This window comes from Amblyomma maculatum, chromosome 6 (assembly GCF_055883805.1).
Source record: "Amblyomma maculatum isolate TAMU_Amacu chromosome 6, ASM5588380v1, whole genome shotgun sequence".
Classification (NCBI taxonomy): Eukaryota; Metazoa; Arthropoda; class Arachnida; order Ixodida; family Ixodidae; genus Amblyomma; species Amblyomma maculatum.
The window spans coordinates 33409699-33431935 of NC_139349.1; the positions used below are offsets into that span (position 1 = coordinate 33409699).

Below are 22237 nucleotides of genomic sequence, written 5' to 3' on the forward strand. Positions count from 1 at the left end.
TACGCGATGGGGTATCCGGTTTAAATCTGTGTTGTCTCGCTAGTTAGTCTGTAATAACTCTCCAGTGAATGTAGCGCTCATGCCCCCTTCGTATTTCAATACATTTTTATTCCCCCGTCTTCCTCGCCCGCACAAAAATAATTATCTTCTATGAACCCACATCCCACACCTTGTCCATGATTGTACCAGAATTGTACACTGGTACCAAAGATACAATGTACACCATGCTGCCAACGTAGGCAGTGACAGATAAATAATTCCAAGGGTGGTTTGACCAACTTTGGTTTGACCGGCGCCTCGGTCCCCGTGCGCTGGGTGAGTGGTGAGGGTTTATTAAAAGAAAATTAAAAGAAGAAAATAATGTTGCCGGCCGCGGAAATAACCTTCCGAGGTGCGGCCGGTGGAAAGAAAAAGGACAGGGAGAGAGAAGCGCTTGCGAGAAATACAGGGGGAAGCGATAGCAACAAAGGACAGGGGGAGCTTTGCATACATTATTTACACAAGCTAGTTCTCGTCGCTTGCGCGCACGCATCCAAGCGCTGTCCAAAAAAACGACTGCGTGCGTGTGGCCACTGCAAATCATTTACACAGCCTCTGCATTTCAAGGGCAACTGACTCTTTTCGTTAAAAAAAAATTACCGAAGAAAACATCGTCTCAAAGAATGTAATTTAGAAATTGGCGTAAATAGCCAAATTTGTTTTCCCACGACCTTGCACAGAAAAGAGAAATTGAGAATGTCTATCAGTAAATTGACTAGTTACTACGTAGGCGTCATTCCTGCTGTCGGGTCGGGAAGCTATTAAACGTGGTCCCAGGAGAATTCCTTTGAGCGCTGTTGTAGCAAATAAGATAAAAAAAATCTTTCGTACTTCTTTAAGGCCTCATTTATGCACGAAATTACCCCTCCGGCGTACCGCGCTAGAGCTCGCGTCGCCTGTTCACTCTGGACTCGCGCGCCTTCGCTTGTCGCTCCGGAGTTAGATGCGCAAATCTGTACATATAACCCCGCATATCTAACAGCGTGCACTGTAGGGAAAACTGCAAATTTTTCTGTAAGTGAGAGAATGTCCGCTGCACTGGCAGCTGGAGGATTAGTTCTTGATCTAATTAATTATTTATTGATTGTGGTACTTCTGGAAAGGCTGGTAAATGTTGTCAACGAAATAAGAATGAAATAGCTCTTAGAGACGGGACAGAACAGAAGAGACACAGGCGCGACACTCCTCTTCTGTCTCGCTTGTAAGGGCTGTTTCATTCCTGTTTCGTTGACACGAACCAAATAGCCCACCTCAGTTCTATTCGGCAAGTATTATAAAAATAGCTCTCTACTGCACTGACTTGTTAAGTAATCAAGGTATGAAAATAGTACAGATCGAAGGGTTATTTCTTGGAGGGTAGATGCTGCTACCTTCCCAAAAGAAACAAGAGAATTCCTTTCCCACAATAATTCAAACATCAACGAAGCTTACTTCTATTATCTAAAAAGAAAAAGAAATTGACGAGCTAATGGCTGCTCACACGCCGGTTTTTCTTAAGTAGAAAAACAAATAGCACTGCTGAGAATAATAAATTATCAGTATATATAAGCAGCGCATTATCTCGTGCAACTAGTGTCCTAACACGGTCGCCAAGGTGCAACTCTTCGCTACAGCACCATATCATATCAGTCATTCCAACATCAACGTTACAGATGCCGAGGACCGCGAACAAAACGTCGAGGACGTGAACACAGCGTCGGCATTGCGCCACGGAATCAATGTGGCAGACAAGAGTCCTGGGAACCTTCGATTCATAGCTCAATGTCGCTCCCGAGTCCCATCAGGGGGCAACAAAAGGCTTGCAGAGCTAGGCGTCAGCCCTTTGTTCAAACGCAAGGCCGCTCATGCTGAGGCGCACGAACAGGTCAACAGACCTTCCATTATAACCAAGCGTAACAATCTAACAGCGTACCGTTACAATTGAACGCACAGGTACCGAAAAAAATGCATCAAAAGGCTGCAAACGACACAGCGATCGGGTGATAAAAATCGCATGCACATGATGATAAAAAAGAATGTATGATTGGCACCTTTTATGAAGTGTACAGATGAAAAAAATTCGCCCTGTATTGTCTGGGCATTCTGATTTTTACTTTTTTTTTTAATGATAAAAGGCAGGGAGGTTAACCAGAAAGGCTTCCGGTTGGCTACCCTACACTGGGGTAAAGGAATGAAAGGATTAAAGAGGGGAAGAGAAAAGGGGCCTGGAGCACAGTCACAATTCGTCACTCAAGCCGACGGCTGTCAGGTAACTGAACAGTGCCTTGTATGCCTTGGAGGCTGTCGACTGTTTAGACGTGGCAGGAAAAATGGTGACGTGTAGCTGATCGAAGGGGGGTGTGCTGGGTGGTTAATACTGAAGCCATTATTTATAGATGAATTATCGATGACTCAAAAATTAAAATGGAAAAGTTAAAAATAAAAATAAAATGTATGCAAATAATGTTGCACTGCAATAATGTTGCAGTGTTGCAGGAAAGTGGCTCAACTCTAAAGTGACAAAGACTAAAACAAAATTTTATAAGAAAATAAGGAAAAGGCGGGGGGGGGGGGGGGGGGGCAAATGAGCAATGTACAACAGTATGTTAAGTCTACAGTGATTTCGTTAAGGCACACCACAGTAGTGCAGCGGGTTAGGGAAGTAGACTACTGTGCCCAAGAATGCGGAATCGAATCCCGGCCTCGGCGGCTGCTTTTCGATGGAGGCGCAAAGCTAGGCGCCCGTTTGGCGTACGGCCTACAGCAGATAAAAATCCGGTGGCAGGCTAGCCCCCGCCGCAAGCGGCGGTGACCTACCAGTCCCAACCCCGTATAGGGCCAGAAGCAGCCACCCTCATCCCTCTTTCTGCTGCTTCTTGCGATTTCGCCTAATAGTTCGAGAAACGTCGTTTCTTTTTTTCAATTTATCGTTTATTGCATTAGGAATGGCTATTATCGTTCACTCTTCCTTGTACATCTCTTTTTTTTTTTTTTTTATTGCGAGCCAATTGCTAGGCACCGTTTTGAACATATTGATTCGAATGGTCCAACCTTCTGATTAGAAACAGAACCTTGCGCTGCAGCGTGGCGTCGGTGCCGGACGGACGGACGAACGGAAAAACTTTATTGTCCGACGGATACAAGGGAGCAGCGTACAGGTCACCACCCACCTAGACAACGGCCGTTAAGCGTGGCCCGCATGGAGCGTTTTTTGCACGCGAAAACGCGTCGCACGCCCGACGCCCGCGCCGGCGTCGACGATTTCACTCCCGCATGGTCAGCAGCCGAGCGGCGTTTCTTTTTTTTTTTTTGCCGCCCAGTTGCGCGACGCACGCGCCCCCATCCGGCCGTGCGTAGAAGGTCGCGAACATCTTGTTTTCCCTGTCGCCGCAAGCTTCAAGTTGTGGTTTCCTCTCTTTCTTCTGGGTCAGGTGTGTCAAGAAAACAGGCAAGGGATCACTTCCAACAGCTATGGATCTAAATGCAGAAGCCATAGCACAAGGGAGGTATCAGAGGTCCGCTGGCAAGGCTAGCAGCTCATAAACAACCTCCGAGCTCAGCGTAAACACTCGTGGCCCCAGCGGACGGCCCACCTTCACCGAACTCTAACCTAAAAACCTAAAAAAAAAAGGAAATGCACGGTGCCCGATGCCCGGTCCTTGCTGTCGTCGCCTCGTGCGCCCCCGCGACTCCGAAAGACTACATTGCTGCTCGGCCGTTTCGGCCGAGAAACCCGAAACATACCGAAACCATCGACGCCGTCGGAGCGCCTAACCCCCGTCGTTCTTTCCGCTCTCGCGAGCTTCTCTCTCTCGGCCGGCGTGGGCGTGGCTCCAACCGGAATCACGTGACGGCTGCTCCGGCTCTCATTGGCCCTCTGCCGCTGCCGACTTCCGGCGTCGGCGCGTCGTCGGCGTTTTTATCTGTTCAGCCAGATCCCGACGATTTGGCAAAATCGTCCTCTCCGGCGGCAAAAAAACGCTCCGCTGCCGTCGACGCCGGCGAATCGCCCGGAAAAACGCTCCATGCGGGTCACGCTTTAGCCCTTGAGCTTCGGCGACGTCTTCGGCCAGTTGGACAAGTTGAATTTGAGTCTCCGTGTCGGAGCATAACAGTAGTGTCTCCCAAAAAATAGCCAATACATATGTGTCAATAATGCCGCTATGCGACGACCATAGGTGCGCTGCTCCTTTCCTTTAATGCTTACCTGAAGTTTTTTTTTCTTTAAATATTCGTCAATCGCCTTTCAGACTAGCCCTCGATGTAATGCAGATGACTCGCTCGATGAGGACAGCCTTACTGCCCTCGCTGCAGCCCTCCACAATACGGAAAGCAGGCAGTGACGCGTCATTTTCTTTTATTTTATGTCTCCCGTCAGACAATGAACAAAACAAAATGGTTTGGCTTGGTTTGTGGGGTTTAACGCCCCAAAGCGACTTTGGCATGGGAGACGCCGTAGTGGAGGGCTCCGGAAATTTCGACCACCTGGGATTCTTTAACGTGCACTTACATCGCACAGCACACAAAACAAACAAAATGTTTTTAGGAGTGGTATAACGGTAACGGCAAACCATCCCTTCGTCGTAGTTGTAGCAGTCGATTAAGCGCCATTTTGCTTACTGCACTTGCGCCCACTGGTCAAAGACGTGAAAGGCTTTGAGAGTTTGCGCCCTTGAGACGGGACCTGCGGTAATCTTCGTGCAAGAAATTGATAGAGATGATCTTTGTGAGCATACGAGTCAAATTTAAAAGCTTTACGTGGAGCGCATAATTTACAGATAATTCTTAAAAAGTGCCCCTGCAATCCCTCTCGATGACGTCATTGTGAATTGCTGGATGCGCCAACTCATTTGACGTTCCAAAGTGGCACTGGCGGGGCGGGACGTGGTGGTGGTAGTGGTTTTTTATTGATTAATCAAAAAGGAAGGAAAAGAGTGTTGCCGGCCGCAGCAACTGCTACCTAAAATCTGAAGCACCCGAGCTGCGCCCGGTGGGAAATTTGCGAAGGGATAGAGAGAGGGTAACGAGGGGAAGTGCAGAGGGAATCGATAGCAAAAAAAGACAAAGGGGATTTGCACATTAGTTAAATGCAAAAAAATTAACCAGTTAACGTCGCTCGCCTGCAAGTGTCCGAGCGCTGTTCACAAATGACTGCGCGCGAGCGGCCACTGCAATGGTTTACAATATAGCCATAAGACTGTATATAAATATCCTCGCGCAGGTAGCGACCTGTCGCAATGGGCCGCCGTTGCGACATTCCTTCATTTTTTTCTTGCGCGATGGCGTGCGCTGAGTTGAGGGATGAGGGGAGGAGCATCATTTTCGATCTTCGATATGTTCGATACTAATGAAGCCAGCTCAAATTTCTTTCCCCTGCGGAGAGGATCGATGAGATACTTGTCTATCGGGCGCTTTTTCCTGTCTTAGTAAATAGCTTTTCATGGGCCATTTAAAGAAGTTCGCGACCAGTTTCATTTCCTGTATACGTTTTTTTTTTTTCTAGAGTGCTTATACAATCTCTCCAAGAGACAGAGGACAAAAGTTGTCATTTAGACCTTGGTTCCTGTACTAATGTATTGGAACCTCTCTTTTCTAGAATGCGACTGCAACCCATCCCTTTTCAGTTAAAGAACGTAGCTTCATGCAAAACTAACGTTTGTGCCATGGTCAATGAACTGCCGCTTGTGTCAGTAGCCGCAGAGACTAACGATTACTGCTTTGTGCTTCGTCCTGATGCCATGTTTCGTTGGGACATTTTTCAACAGATTCTCAAAAAAGGCATTGAAATCGCGCTCTATGCTATATGTTTCCTTCAACTGTCATCTTTTGGTGCTAACGGGACTTTCAGCCAGTGCGAGAGCCGCATGATAGATGGCCATACAGAGCCGCCTCGGTTCACTGAAGTCTTGGTTCAAAGGGCAGTTTCCTTTGATGTCGGGAGGCGTACTGAGCAAGGTCGACGTAGCTGCCGCCTGGCGGCCTTTACTCGATGCCTATGCATGTCTCCCGGAATTTAACATGTGGGCAAAATGCTAGCAGGATGCTAGAGTCACTCTGTATGACAGGTTCGCGAAGTGCGCCCTGATTCCAGTTGGGCTTGATGCCTATCCCTGCTGCTCTATTTCCATCCAATAAAAAGAATAAAAAGCGGTGCTGGTTCGAATCACGCTCGGGGCAGTAGAATGGTATTCTTGTTTTTGCTTTTTCTAGTACAAAATTCCGGGTGTTTACAGATAAAGTCGGCTTTTTGTTAGGCCGCAGGATCGCCGCATTTGCCGGATTACGTTCGCTTGGATTTGCCAACAATTGGAGCTAAAAGCATTTTATATGCCTGCAATTGCGCCATGTTTGAGTGCTTTATTTCCCGTCTCTCTGCGTGCAGCGTGTTCTCTTTCGCCGTCCTACGTTTTCATTCTTCCTTCTGGCTTTCGTTGCCACCTCAAGACGGGCAGACATTCACTCACACGCGTACTACACGCAAGAAGAGGCGATGGAGCGACGGGGTAAAGCTGCATTTCAAGAGCGTACGCAGTGTCACGACCGGTGTACTCGGCACCGGTTTCTCTCCATCTTCAATCACGCTCCCTTTCCGTACCTTCCGTGCACTGACAAAAACTTTTCGCGTGTCGCGCGGACATATATTTGCGCGCCCATACGCACGTGCCACAAGCTCGCGCAAGTTGCCGCTAGCGACGGCGCGCGCCGCGACAGCGTGCAGCGGAGCGACGATTGGAGCTACGGCTCACATCTGCTGCAGTTTGACGCCGGTGCAGACTCCGCCGCAAGCCGTGTGAGTGACATGTCGGCCGGAAACGCGTGCAAGCCGGGGCTGCCGCCAACGCTGTGCGCCGTCAGGTGCGCGGCCCCAAACAGCGGCTCCCTCGCACGTCGAGCCGACAGCAGCGACTGCGTTTTTTTAGCGCGTTCCAGACCTCTCCCTTCTCACTGATTCGCGCGCTCGTGTCACCCGCAGACAAACACGCGAGCGCATCCACCGACTGGGACCCCATTTCACTCTTCCTCGCTTTGTAGTGTGTACAGCAAGCCTAGCAGCATCGGCTCTCTGATTAGGATTCGACTCTGCCCCGAGTCTCGGTGTCGTAGCCGCTATTATACCTGCCGTGTGGTGCTATGAGGCCTGCCCGTGGTCCGCGTCACGTGGTACAAGTCTTTTCAGCGACTCCGCCGTTGTCCTCTACCGCTGATGCTGGTGCATCACCGGCTATCGCTGGTGTACTTGCTGCTGGTGCTTGCTGCTGAGGGTGTGTCCGCCGGAGGATTAACGGCGTCGGTGGCTTCCCCATGTTCACCGCATGGCTTTCACCTGGCGAGATCAAGCAGTGAGTTATGGCTCCCGTGTGTACATGCGTGAGCCTGAGAAGGCACCCACTCTTCTTCGATGTAATAGCAGTGGTTTGTTCTAACTGTTATGGTTGTGCTCAAAGATGACGAGTTCGACTTTCATTCGCAACGAGCTCGTCACGAGGGAAGACGGTGTCGGAATGTCTGGTTTACAAGCTGCAGGGCACCTAGAGAGTGGTTCAACTTATCCCGCCCTTGAGGGCCGGGAGACTTCCAGAATTAGGGAAGTGGTGTATTGCTCGCTCCCTACACACATATATGTCCTGTATCACGTCTGGCGCGTGCGTGACCACAGGCTCACGTACGTGACCACGCGCGCGGACAGATCACTGCGCGACTTCGCAATGAAAATTGTTTCATGTGGATCAAGCTTTTGTTTTGTTTTTATTTGCTCCTCGTTCCCTTCCGTGCCTTGATCCCATCAGATAGCACGTTGTCTATACTTAAAAGCACTTAACAGATTTTTTATCTCTGGTCACGACGCCCATACGAAGTTAGTCAGCCTATGCATGAAATTGGGCTAGTTGGTTTTCCATGACTATACAAAATCAGTGAAAGAAAAAAAGTTGGTTGTGGTTTAGCTCTAGTTAAAGAAAGGGCGGAAGCTTCTTTTGCCTGCTACATTATTCCCCTATCACGCCCTACCAGTGTAGGGAGCTACATTTTGCCTGCTACATTATTCCCCTATCACGCCCTACCAGTGTAGGGAGCTACATTATTGGGGACACTTAAGCGAGAGCGTCAGCTACCAGTCCACATATAAAGTCACGTTTCAACCAAGCCGCATGGACGTGCCTGCGTGATTCTGATATCACCCTCCCACATGAAAGAAGCGACCCGAGTTGGCTGCTCCTGCCCGTAGCCTAGGGGTAACGTGAATTCAAATGTCATGGCAGGCTGATTTTTTTTTTTGTCAGGAGACCGTAGCTACGCCGTGAAGAGGCGTAGCTAAGTACATTGTATGTATGTATGTATGTATGTATGTATGTATGTATGTATGTATGTATGTATGTATGTATGTATGTATGTATGTATGTATGTATGTATGTATGTATGTATGTATGTATGTATGTATGTATGTTTGTATGTATGTATGTATGTATGTATGTATGTATGTATGTATGTATGTATGTATGTATGTATGTATGTATGTATGTATGTATGTATGTATGTATGTATGTATGTATGTATGTATGTATGTATGTATGTATGTATGCGATGGATGTGATGGATGAACGAAATCTAGAACTCGTGCTCTCACTCTTTTTTCGTACGCCCATTTCCGCGCCGCGTCGTCCGCTTGTCGTTTAAGCTTCAAAGGCCAACTGAATTGGCCTTTGAAGCTTAACCGACACGTGCTGATGTAGACATGGTGGTACCTACTGTGCTGCGAGACAATTGCTTGTTCATTGAGAAAAATGCGGAATTAATGTAAACTAGTTAAGACGAAAGAAATTGTGGGACGGATGTGTTCGAAGTATGGCCTCCTGCAAAATGGACACCCACTCAGCCATAAACGCACATAAAATGACAGGTGCAATAGATGAGCACAAACCTAAATTAGTTTACTTTCGGTTTACGTATATCATCGTGTAAAATGAAAGTCGGCTCCCTTAAGCTTTCTACGTAGAGCGTAACGAGGCCTGACCATAAGGGCGTGTCCAATCATGCATGAGCACATGTGCCAACTGAATGCGCAATCAGCGTACCCTTTTAATCCCCTTGTGAAGAACTGATCCCAACTTTGCGAGACGCGAGCGAATCAAAGAAACGAAGAGGGAGAAACGCCACGTGTGTGACTTGGCTGCAGTACCACGTTTCTTCAACCGATGACGCATGACGCAGTACAGCACAAAGCTGCGCGGGAACAAAGAGTCGTTTCCGAGGCTCCGGCAAACCAGAAAAAAAAAAATAAATGAAAAAGGCCAAGTGCGCACCTGTTTGGCCGTCAACAAAAGAAGGAAATGCAGGCAGAGCCTCGCGCCCGCACACGGCCCTGTGGTCGGCGGGAGCAGCGCCGACGGACTCCGCTGTTCTTTATATGTGCCTGCGTGTACGCATGCGCGTTTGAGTTCTGCGAACAATAAGCGCGCTCGTGATGCATCTCCTCAGCCCTGGGCTGCGTCCACCTGCGTCCGCTGCAGCGAACCCGCTCGAGACTGACAGTCCCGCCTCGCCACGCCAACCACTGTTGTAGCAGTATCCAGGCTCATTGACGTGGAGACGAGGAAAATAGAGCAGCGCTGAGAACATTTACTGTGACTGTGTTTAAGGCGCTCATTATTCAGGGTTATTATCCTGCACCTCCTTTCTGGATGCCCGGTCGAGACGAGTCGCACTGACGAAGTGAGCGGACAGTAAATGGGAGATCTGTATAACACAAGACCCTATGTGAGGTAACTGCTCTTTTTGTTGTCACGTTGGACATGCAGCGGGAGCAATATATATGTATGTGTACTGTGAAAGCAGCCTGGTGGGAAGAACAAACAGGTGAATATTTCTAGAATGCGTAGTGTCACAGAGCAACAGTGAGGGTTTCTGAGATAGTTACGCATTCCTACACGGTACTAAGTGAACGCACACGTTTCCCCTCGTCACAGAAAAAAAAAAAAAAAAAAAAAAAAAAAACATGGTGCATTCTGAGGACCAGAGACAGAGAGAGAGAGAAAAAAAAGAAAACTAAACCTGTATATTCTCTACATACTCTCTTCAGGCATTCGCAACACAATTTTCTCTTTTTTCGAAACTGGCACCACCGAATAATGTAGACTCAGGCGGAACTTGTGGAAGCTTGCTTAGCAATTTATTTTAGTTTGAGGACAGTGATACAGCGACAAATGATTAGGTCACGTGACAAGGTCGCGTGGTAAACACGCCTTCGGCTGTAGAACATGTTGTGTGCAAAGAGCTGATGCAGACGTGTACTATAGCCATCCTTAAATATGTTCCGCATTTCACTTCTACTGATGAGTGAAAAATAACATAAAGAACAAGAAATAGTGACACGGGCTTGATATACGTGCATTAGTTCTCGGCCGCTGCTGCGAATTTTTTACGATCCCACATTCCTCTTGCGGCAGACGTCGTGCACTTTATTGCACTTGCAGGAATAGAGTACGAGTTGTTTATTCCCCAAAACGAAAAGGAGCTGTGAGAATGCGTTGGCATCTGAATGGATTTCAGAGAAATCTGCCGATATGAAGCGGATTCTGAAACGAGATGATAATTATGATGACCACCTGCCTGAGCACGGACATGTGGATTGAAGGAAGCTAACCAGCTTTCACAAGTATTTGTATTTTAAGAAAAGGCAGTGTTGGCGCATGACCTGAACTGTAAGCGGCTGCAGTTTCCTGTGGTCATCTGATCGTCGCAAGCCCAATTAATCCATAATTAACCGAGATTTGTCCTGAACCCTCCACTCACAGCACACAGCATACCTCTCTGTCATAAAAAGGCCAATAAACTCAACTCGCGTTTCATTTCACTTCCACCGAAACGATGGCTAATAAGGCCGCGCTTTGTTTTGTGCTAGCCACTGTACGTACTTAGAAGAGCTGACGAAACGAAGGGTTTCTTATTGTGAGCCGCATGCATACGGTGAAAGGTACCATTCAAAACAATAGAAAAAAAAGTGAACCAGTATTAAATGATTAATTAAGTGGAAAATAATGTTCTAGGGATGCCATATGTGCGTTTCGTTGGTTATCGTAGGCTAAACGACAAAACTTAATTTGACTGTAATTGTATGCAGCGATATCCGGACCGTGTGCTCCCTGTGAACTCTGCATTGTGTTCAATCGGTTCCCTGAGTAGACATCCATCGCTCTGCGTAAACCGAGTGATGTTGACGACCCCATGCAAAGCTTATAGACAGCGTCCTGAGCTATTCCACTGGTATTTCTTGTGAGCAATAAATTCTGTATGGCGTAGTGTGAATCATATCTGCGTGTCTGACACAGACGGATCGGTCACCGCCCCGTGCAGTAATGTATACGGAGGTGACTGCACCAGAACGATAGAGAATAATTGAACAGGCGCTTCCATCTCGCAAGGACAACGTAAGCAAAGTCGGGTCGGGTAGACCCGTCGGGCTGAAATCAACCGGGCTAGCGTCTCTCCTCCTGTCGCCAGAAGCAGGTGATGCAAAACTGGAGCTGTTGGTCTTAGCGTTGAAACAGAAACGGGTTCACATAAAAGGTGCCGGGTTGGGCTGAGTCAAGTCGACATCCGGAGCGCCCCGACTCCATCCGTCACCGTCGGGCTCATGTAAACAAAGCTTATATTTTCACAACATCCATGAAAGCCACATCACCCCTGTCTCTCAGTTTCTCCGCTCGTACCCAGCTCCGATTAAGCAACCCAGAGCTATATTTTAACTTCCTAACCTGTGTCTTGTGCTGCACTGAAAGCGTTCTCTCTTTAGCCAGCTATGCTTGCTATAGATCCCTAGCTGTGTTGTGTCCAGGGTGTAAAAATACTATATTTGGTCGTTTTTTTAGGCGAAGCGTTTTAAACGAAATACAAGGAAGGCAGAGAAGCTTTTGAGGACGAGCCCCTCCAGTTGCATGTGTTGGAGCGCTCGTACGATGGGGGGTAGAAAGTGAGGGGAAGCGAAAAAGAAAGGAAAAGCAAAAGAAATGAGGGCTGTGGGCTCAAACGAACGACGCATGCGTATGATCCAATTCGGCACAGTCAGCGCTTTGCATCTCAGCGGCGCAAACACTGTACATGTGCTTCAACGGAGGTGTGGAGTAAGCAGACCAGAGGAGAGACGATACATCCTTAACAAGCGCTTTTTTTGGGCGCCGCCATTTTGTTGGTGACTTATGCGCAACTTCGGTAGAGCCTTCTGTACACCTCTTCGCAACAGACCAAAGAGCAAGCGTTTTTACAGCTGCGTGTACCCGATGAAAAGGTATTTGCAATAGCCATTCTCGTTTCTGACGCATTTTCAGCATCTAAAAAATCAACTGGTTGGTTGAAATGAGTGAAGAAGAATGTTCATTAACTGAACGTAGTTTCTGTGTGAATGTGATTTTGACGCGTGATGAAAAAGAGCAAACAGGACTCCACCCCCCCCCCCCCCCCCCCCAAAAAAAAAAAAAAAAAGTTCTGGGCTGCGTCACGGAAATGATTACTTTTCTAAACTTTTCATTTTCCGTACTGGAAAAACCTCCTTCTTCCGTTTGCTTGTTTATCGGACTCGCAAGCTCCAACACACATTTCGATGTCATCCCCTTCCATTTTCAATTTGGTTGCCGTTTTTTGCTATGACGTCACCGTCCAATTATTTTCCTACACCCCTCCTCCCCCCTCGCACTTCCTCAGTCGGCATGTGCAATTCCGTGTGCGACGACAACAGTGCTGTACATTCTAGCAGGTATTGTTGCTGGCATTCTTAACTGGGCACGAGAAAACAGCTCGGGGCCTGAACTGTCAGTTATTATTGTCTCCATGTACGTGGTAGATGCCTACCTCTGCTAGGCTCTCCGAGTCCAGCTTTCATGGACATCACTTAATTATGAGGCGCATATGGAATGTTTTAATATACTTAATTGAACATATTGATCGGAATGATCTAACATCCCCGTCCGTAGCAACTCCCACGTTTTAAATTTCTTCAGTGTCTTAACAATAAATAGAAGAAAACTACAAGCCTCCCGGGAGAGTATATGCGGATATATTCATTGGTGCGGAACAATCTTACGATACGCAGAAATAATTGCGTTGATAAACAAATACCGGCTGAAAAAAGAAATTGCTTGTCAAAAATTTCTGGGTATGAAATCGCACGTGCGACTGATTTCGTCAAGTGCGAATGGTCCTTGACTGAATGGTTGACTCTCCGTACCTGTACAATTTTAAGGGCCTGTTCATTTTCATTTGTGTGTGTGTGTGTGTGTGTGTGTGTGTGTGTGTGTGTGTGTGTGTGTGTGTGTGTGTGTGTGTGTGTGTGTGTGTGTGTGTGTGTGTGTGTGTGTGTGTGTGTGTGTGTGTGTGTGTGTGTGTGTGTGTGTGTGTGTGTGTGTGTGTGTGTGTGTGTGTGTGTGTGTGTGAGAGAGAGAGAGAGAGAGAGAGAGAGAGAGAGAGAGAGAGAGAGAGAGAGAGAGAGAGAACGAAATGGGCAACTCATCAGTGTTACATAAAGGTGCTCTTGTAAATTACAAAAAGAACGATTGGCAAAGCATTGCTCTACGGCCTTGCTTCCAATTAAGCTTAAAAAAGAAGCAGACAATGCAATCAGTAAAATATATTTTACTGATCGTTGTCTGCTTCTTTTTTACATTATGCCGTTATAGTCTGGTGAACACGTCTTTTCTATAGAAAAATAGGTTCGCCTGACTGTAACAGCGTATAGTTATATGAAACACCACGCTCAACTCCCTTTGTTCAAATATCTGACGGTTCATTATGTACCCAAACTCCGCTGAGAGAGAATCGAAGCGAACTAACTATACATAATGCACCTCGCCAAAACACGCTGTGACTTTTTCAGACGGGCGTGCCTCTTCACATCCTGTTTTGCTCGTTGCCCAGAAAAACGGCATACATGCCATGCCGCCCTGGCTTCGGGAATTCCGACGTAAATATGCTCGCTATTCGCCTACGCATGAGTTCGGGAAGATAAAAAAAGGCCGTCAACCTTCCCCTCTGCCGGTGTCAGTTTCATGTGTGTGTGTGCGTGTTCTTTTTCCCTTTCTCTGCTTGCTTTCTTCGCTCCGAAACACTCGTTCGTAGCTTTTTTTCCCTCACATGTAGCTGTGTTAACGAACTGCAGATTGCACGGTGGTACAGGTGGTGGAATGAAACAAACATTACATTTTCAGCACAAGGCGATACACATAAGCGTTCATTGTGGCGTACTCGCGGTACGTTTCCCAATTCTCTCGATATATTTTTTTGTTTCTTTGCTTCTCTAGGAGGGGAGGCAGTTCATTCATTCCCTTAACATTTTAATTTCAAGGTCATTCATTCCCTTAACATTTTTTTCACTTCAAGGCACGCGGTACATGCAGCGCCTAGAATGCCACCATGTTGAGCCCGGAACACAAACAAGGCTCTGTAAATGTGCCCATAAAATAGTCATAAATAAATTCGCCCATGTAAACTTTACGCAGGACATTGCACTGAAACCAGCGTCAAACAGCGACGTTCATTTTTACGGCGAATAGAAATACAGAATCACTGAGAGGAACTGTGGTCGTTTTGATGTTGGCATCACTTGGTTGTGCGCGCATTTGTCAAGCCGAGGCGTGCGTTGCTCTCTGCGCACATCTGCTACGCACTCAGCTGCGCCCTCGAAGGCACGCCGTCACTCTTTCATTAGATAGGGGATTTCAGTGAAATACCACAATGTACTCCGTCTTATAAAATGAGCTCGGCATCTTGCGAAACGATTGCCGCCGAGAACGCGTACGCATTCTTCTGTATGCCGGTAACGTTGTCGAGAGTTTGCGAAGACGTTGTTTTGTCCATCCTTCAGCCATCCATAAATTTGGAACTCTGTATCCGAAGTATCCTCGTGAAGGCCCGCATCGTTGAGAAGGCGGCGTTTACTTTCAAATCGATTGCGGCGTTGCTCGGCTTGTTTTGGAAGAGTCTAATCATAGCTCAAGCTGCACCGCCCAGTTATCTTTAAGTGTGTTTAGTAGTCGAACGTCGCGCTCCCAGTGAAAAGAGGTCGTTTAGTTTCGTCTATAACACGAATAATGAAAACTACTGCAAACTCGACTGCTCAGCAAAAACTCAGTAAAATAAACCGGAAAAGAACGCATTCACTTACTGAGAAATTTTGGAAAAGTTCTGGGAAAGAATTTGTTATCATAATTTTTCATATATTGAAAAAAAAAAAACTGTCGGAATTAATATATCTGCAGATCTTTCCTTATTGTTTTTTTTTCTTTTTTGCAATTCATTTATCAAGACCGTGCACCACTGGTTTTCTAAAGCAGCCTTAGTCACTTTTTTTTATTATTATTTAGCGCAGAGGCAAAATTTTGTTCGAATCGGACGCTTAGACCAATTTTATTAATATATATTTTTAAGATTATCTGGCAATATGCCACGACCGCCTCACAGTAATATTTAAAAACGCAGCCCATAGGTTCTTTTTGTTTTGTTTTGTTTTATCTACTTGCTGATAGCTAGTAAGAACATTAAAATGAAATTTTTGCTACGCACAGGAAGCTTAGACAATTCCTATCAACATGTGCATAACAGTGTCTTAATGTGTATTGCAGTTATTTCAAAACTAAAAGTGACGTCCAACAAAGCTAGACTTAACCTCAACATCGATGTTCCAACTCGCGTTTTGAGCATCAATCAACCTCGACTGTCACAATGCGCCCGCGAACGTGAGAAATCATACAGGATTACGAATTTATACATCGACCATCCAGGTATGACCTCAGAAAGAAATCTGGTCGTGAGCTTTCGCCCGCGTGCAGTCGCTGTAGCGTACAGTCGCGAGTGAAGCAAGATTTCCGACCCGTCCCCGTAACTTATCCCAACCTTCTCCAACTGCTATCATCGAAACAGACGTCGAAATAATCAGCCTTTACACGCTGATAAACAGCAGCTCGCTGGATATGTTACTCAGAATGTTCACCCCCTTCCTCCAGCTGCATAAAGTTTTGTTGTGCTCTTCTCCCTCGGATACGTGAGTGTTTTGTGTCGGCCTTCAACAAATGTCAACTCGTTTCTGATCGCTACACGGCTGACACCCCATATAAGAGTAAAGTGAGCGTGTGAGGAGCGAATCCCACGCGCTACTCTCGTTTCGGCGACCGGGATGAAGTGGACGATGAGGCGCCCTCCTTGCATTCAAGAATATCCTGACCTCACTCAAGAGCAATGTGGGCAGTTACAATAGTGCTAATGCGGTCAGCTACGTTCATCAGACTTCGGTGGCCGTCTTTACCTATACAGTCACTTCTCCGTTACTCTTGACCTTTTTTTTTTTTTATATCTACAATATTTTTCACTATCCGACTAGCTATGAGAACAAAATTTACTAGCCTTCTTTTTCCTTTCTTTGTTCTGGCTCTTTTTTTTTATCTACTGTTACAGACAACGCAGGCCAACAATTAATTGCCCCTTCTCCCTCCCCTGCTTCCCTCCTCCCTGTGTGCAGAAAGGACGACTGTGACGACAGTCACACACGTGGCAGGAGGAAATGTGGGCGGAGTGGCGCGTCCGTTGATGACGTTCTGTCTTTCCGAACAAGTCATGGCTGCAGTCTCGACAGCATTTCGCGGGCAGAGATAAAAAGAAAGAAAAAGACTAAATGTGGTGGATGCAGTGTGAGGAATGTGCCCGCATGTTTCAGGCAGGTATCATGCCGTTCGCGAAGTTGTGCATTTTAAGCGAAGTGGCCGTCTCACACTGTATTCGACTGATCAGCTATATATACCAAAGCCACAATATTCGTTCATGCAGTTTCAAAGGTTCGTTTCAAAGGTTGCCATAGGCCACGTGTTTCCAGATCCGGCATATCGAGCGGTCTAAAATTTACAAATGTCCAAAAGGAAAAAAATAAACAGGGGCCTCAAGGGCAAAGCCAAAGGGGCAGAGCCTCAACCTGGGACATTATACCACGCCCAGTTCAAATTTAGGAGACGACAGTGGGTGGAGTTGAAAACAACAAACAAGAGCGCGATGTGTACCGCCACGGCCCTGCCAAAACATGCCTCCCATATCGAATCTCTAAGAATTTGCACAGTTGAATACACTGACAGAACTAACTGAACAGCGAGAGGCGACAAGAAATCAGGGGCAAAAGTAGTTTATGCCCCAAGGATCCTTGTACAATGCGGTGACAGTGCACAACGGCAGCCCCTCCTCCATGGGAATAGCGGCTTTACAAAAGTAAGCGCCATCTAGTGAAAGAGACAGAAACTGTGCGCGGCGGCCATGTTTTGTTCAGTCCGCCCGCGCCTCCCATCGAGTACGCTGTCAACGTGCGCCTTCGTAGAACTCGTGCATGCACCGCAAGGTGCATTGGAATGATCACAAGCGATTGTTTCATTTTTTAACATCACAGCAGTCGCTGTTAGCTCCAAGCTCTATTCGGAATGATGCCAGCATGTTGTTGCGTGCCCTTCTGCAGCCAGCGCACCGTCGTAGACGCGCACGGAATCAAGGTATACGCGTGTATGCGACCATTCGTTCGCAGTCCTAATCGGCTTTACAGGGGTCACTTGCATCATGTAAAGCATTACTGCACGTCCCTCTGACTGGGGGCTAGCTCACAGAATGTGCTATCACCTAAAACTGCAAGGTTGTTTTGCGCGCCATGAAGCCTTGTGAACTTGAAGGGTAAGCTTATGCTGCGATGGAGGACACGGGAGAAGGATCAATTCTTGTATAACGGACGCTATTGTGCAAATACGTTCTTTGAAACATTTTGTACGTAGATTGCACTGACCATTGTATATTGGATTTAGGACACGGGCATGATTACCGAAACTACTTTTCACAGTCGTACGAAATGGTAGTGCTTGGTGCAGAGAGCAATATACGGTTGTCTAGTGCGCCCGAGGTGCGTGTTTCACGCTGCAAAAGCAAGCGGCTGCCAAACCCGCGGCGTCTGGAAAAGCAGGAAAAGATGACATCCCACTAGTATGTTGTAATATGCTCACGTGCAGCCCGTTTCGACCGGTCCACGTCCAGAGCGCGCAGCTCAGGTTTTATACCTGCCAGCGCGGCCGATAAAATAACGAAGCGTGCGCTTCACTTTTGTGTTTTCTCGAGTCACCCGATGGTTCGCTAATTCACAGCTACCTGAAATTCACTGGAATTTTTTAAATATGTCGATTTCTTGTTTATTCCCTCTGTCAGAAAGTAAACATTTGAAGCCGCAATCTCATATGAAAGCGCTGACATTGGAAGCTTCGAGGAACTCGGAGGAGGAAGAACTCGGCTGAAACGAAAATAAATTTGAAAGGTCAACTCGCATTACTGCGAAGCGTTCGTGCTTTGTGCAACTGGCTGTGTTCATAAAATCAGTTTTATATTATATAATATCGTTATAAAAAAAATTAGGGGGTCACTTAAGCTCCGCCGTTAAAGGTATAACGTGATAGTGTCTCTCTCTCATACACACACACGCACCATGTTTTCTGTTTTCATGTGTTATATTTTAGCTCTTTTATTTATTTATTTATTTATTTATTTATTTATTTATTTATTTATTTATTTATTTATTTATTTATTTATTTACCAAATACTGCAAGCCCTAACTGAGCCCTAGCAGGAGGGTCGAAAAGAATACAGTGCAGTGAAATATGAATTCATCAAAAGTAACATACTACACACAAGTGTAGTATGCTATATTTCTATCATTTCTTTATTTATTTTCATTTTATTTGACGTTTTATATTCTTATACACCAATACGCATGCGTCAGCAACAATCGGCTTTCCATTCTGAGCAATTTGACACTTTAGAACGCATTCTTCAGTTATTTCAGTTAATCAATTACACATTCTAAATTTTTTTCATTTGACGTTTTATATGTTTATACACCAATACGCATGCGTCAGCAACAATCGGCTTTCCATTCTGAGCAATTTGACACTTTAGAACACATTCTTCAATTATTTCAGTTAATCAATTACACATTCTAATTTTTTTTTCCTTAGCACCACCAAGCACTGGTTTTTCATTCTGACACCTTTAAATCCTTACTTTCCAATTTTTCCTTTTTTTCGCTTCTTTATTTCATCAATTGATCAATTAATTACAAAGATTTTATTAACTCGTCATCGCCTATCGCACACCAATCAATATTCAATCACTGGAAGCACAAATTACCATGGCACATTTTTTTTTCCGCAGCCCCCGATTATTTCCGAGACTAATGCCAACTACTGCGTCGACGGCATGGGAAGGAAAGTGCTAAGCGCCAGTCCAACTTACGTCAAATTACGCATGATCCTTTTATCATAAAATAAAATGCATCCTCGCTCATTTCACCAACCAAGTATCTTCCAGTGGGATGAGCGACGGTGATTGCGCAAACCAAGCAAACAAACTCGCGATGATCTCTCATAGGCGTTTAAGTTTAAAAGGCTCACAGACAAAAAAAATCCACATTACAGAACTCTGGATACTGTACCTGGATAGGGATGACGCTGCGGATTGCCGAGGGGCCCATGCACGACTCGTAGAGCAATTTGTAACTGCGCTCGGCAGCGCGGCCGCTGGGCCCCGCCACGTCTCGGCTGTCAAAATACGCTTCTGGGCGTCGCTAACAGAAACCGCCAGGGAGCGAAGAGAGGTCCAAGCACAGCACACTAGGTTAAAACGTGAAAAGCGCGAACAGAACGGCGAGCGCTGACGGACGGACACGAAGCGAACGGATGGAGCGAACAAAATATGGCGGCCAGCGCGAGATCAGCGTGCCGCTCACGGTTGCCAGACGTACTTTTGTAAACCCTCTATTAGGGACTATTGCCACGAGCAAGACAACCGCATTCCGTCCTAACGAAAATCCCACAACTAAAACTCTGGTTTATATATGCCCAGGAATATCTATACAGCATGAACATGTAGGCCTGTACAGCAGATGTCACTAGGGTGCAGCTCAACCAGTCATACATGCTACGCCAGAAATGGCGCTTCGTGCCACGATTCTGCCTCTCCACGCTCCAACCATTGCGGTTCTTTGAAATGCGTGTCCATTTTAAATTTGTTTCCGTTTTGCTGAAATGGTGGATGGAGTGCAGAAGCTGAAAACGAGCAGCTCTGCGTCTCTTCGCATCAAGCTTGAAGCCCACGGTAGCCCACGGTCGTCCGTAGGCCTTCCGTTCAACAACAGCGCGGTATATCACGTAGGCAGCACCCCCTTTCCCACTCTCCCCTCACCCTTGTCAGTACTGCTTGCACGACAGCTTGTGCTAAGAAGCACTGCGACAGCGTGAGACGATGCCCGCAACCTTTTACGTGGTTTGAGCTGAAAGCGCACGTGTCCGTTTCGAGGCAAGCTTCAGGAAAGGTAGTTTTTTTTCACTATATGCTTGTTCTCGTAAATAATTCCTTTTAAGCGAAAACACATCGCAATAACTTCACGCATCAGGCGGTCGTTTCCTAGATGCAAGTGCGTCTTGACCACATCTTTTGTCCTAATTATTTATATTGCAAAGACCTATATTTTTAAGTTTACTTGAGCGCCGGCTTTCTTGATGTAACGCAACTACAATTACGGGTAAGGCATGTTATAATAGTCATGCGTCTGCATCCTCGCACCAAATGCTTTGAGCGACAAACAAAGCGCCTTAAAAGAAGTGAACCATGTAAAGGACTCGTGCAGTCCTGTTCGTCTATTATGTCGGGTTCGTTCTTGTGCCATCCTGATCAACCGGCCTACAGAGCCTGCGTTAAGTTCACCTTTCCCCCGAAGTACACGGAGGGAGACACCGAAAAATCCGATATTAAACCCGTGTTAGGCTCGAAAGATGACAAAAAAAAAAAAAGAAAAAAAAACGATACAGAAAGATCACTGTCCGCCGTTGGGTCACACCGGAGTCTCAAAACCTTTTGCTCTCCGTCGTGTCTTATGTTGTGCCTGAAAAGTCGTGAGGTGTGCATGCGTTTTCGCCTGCGCAGTGTGAACGCGTGCGGGCAATGCGCGATCAATGGCCGGCTACAGATGCAGCGTTAAGCTGTTAAGCTGCTTGAACAATAATAGGTGCGTGGCGAGCTATATTGCTCGATTCATTTTGTACAGCTTTATTTATGCTCCCACCCCGTTCTTGATCGCAACCTCTGCCCTCTGTACATGTAGCTGTCCTCTCCTTGTCTCTTTTGTTTCCACCGGCAGCAGCTCGTGCACTTACGAAATTAGATAGCGATCGCCACAGGTTTCCTTCATTTTTTTTTTAATAAGTCAGTATTCACCAACGTCGATGCGGCAACGATTTTGTTAACTTTGGCTCACCGAGAAAGGTCGCCGTTGCGTCTAAAGGGACTATCGCCTACTGTCGCGGTTTGCACTGCTGAATCTACACACTAGAAAACAAAATGGCGCCCGTGACGTCAAGTGAATACCCCGCGCACCAGATGTCCGTGACGCCTTCATGTCAAGAGGGAGTACACGCATTGTGACATGGCAGGTTGTCAGGTGTAAAATACACCAACGCACACACGCAAGTATGCCCTTCTTTTCATCCGTCTTTTTTTTTATTTTATTTTCATCCAAGACCTGCCGTCGTGTAGGGAAGCAGATGAGGGCGCATTCCATCGTATACGTTGCAGCACAAAAGCGAAAATTGGCGCAATCTGCCGACGGAGAGACCGCAAGCGAGTCGCAGCTGCTACGCTTGTCTCCGGGATCATAACTGAACGCGGCTGCTTTTTTTTTTTCTTTTTTTTTTCCTCTCGCACTCTTTCTCTCTCCATTTTCCGTATTGCTCCTTCGGATCGCTTATTTTTCTTTCGTCGATCGTACTAATCGGCCAAATCAGGTGGTCGCGTACACTCGATCGCAACTCGATGGGAGGCGCAAATGAGGAAACCGCGCCGTTTATTATTTTTTTTTTCTCGAATGATAACAGCTCGCCATGAATCAAACGACCTTCAGGCTCATACGCGGCCTCTTTACTGTGCAAGAAAACATACTCATCTCCGCGCGAGGGGTCATTAAGAGATGTACTCCTCCGCTCTACACGCTGGTAGCACTTGCCGATCTTTCTGCCGTTGGTGCATGACGCAACCATAAAGGTTCTGTGCGTGAGCGCATGTTTGCAACGTGACTCTCAAGGGCCAGCGTTGGCAGCATAACTTTCCTGTTGTGCGCTGGCATGGCTAGATATTAACGGTCGCTTAATTTTCCGCTGCCAATGAGAGATAAACA

At 46.6% G+C, this 22237-nt stretch overlaps 2 protein-coding genes across 4 annotated transcripts in view; one reads left to right on the top strand and one right to left on the bottom strand.

Annotated features, from left to right (window-relative positions):
• The window catches only part of LOC146185437 (carnitine O-palmitoyltransferase 1, liver isoform-like), a 114101-nt gene that overhangs the window by 76753 nt on the left and 15111 nt on the right, over positions 1–22237 (bottom strand). The window lies entirely within an intron of this gene.
• LOC146185439 (uncharacterized) overlaps positions 1–22237 on the top strand; it is a 74129-nt gene that overhangs the window by 21877 nt on the left and 30015 nt on the right. The window contains exon 1 of one of the 3 annotated variants that reach the window (XM_084606384.1): positions 6803–7358. The exons of 1 other annotated variant lie outside the window; for it this stretch is intronic. In XM_084606384.1, the coding sequence (XP_084462510.1) occupies positions 7321–7358 (38 nt within the window). In that variant the 5' untranslated portion in view covers positions 6803–7320. Of the gene's footprint in view, positions 1–6802; positions 7359–9352; positions 9777–22237 lie in introns of those variants that run through there. One more of the 3 variants, XM_084606385.1, reaches the window with a different exon arrangement.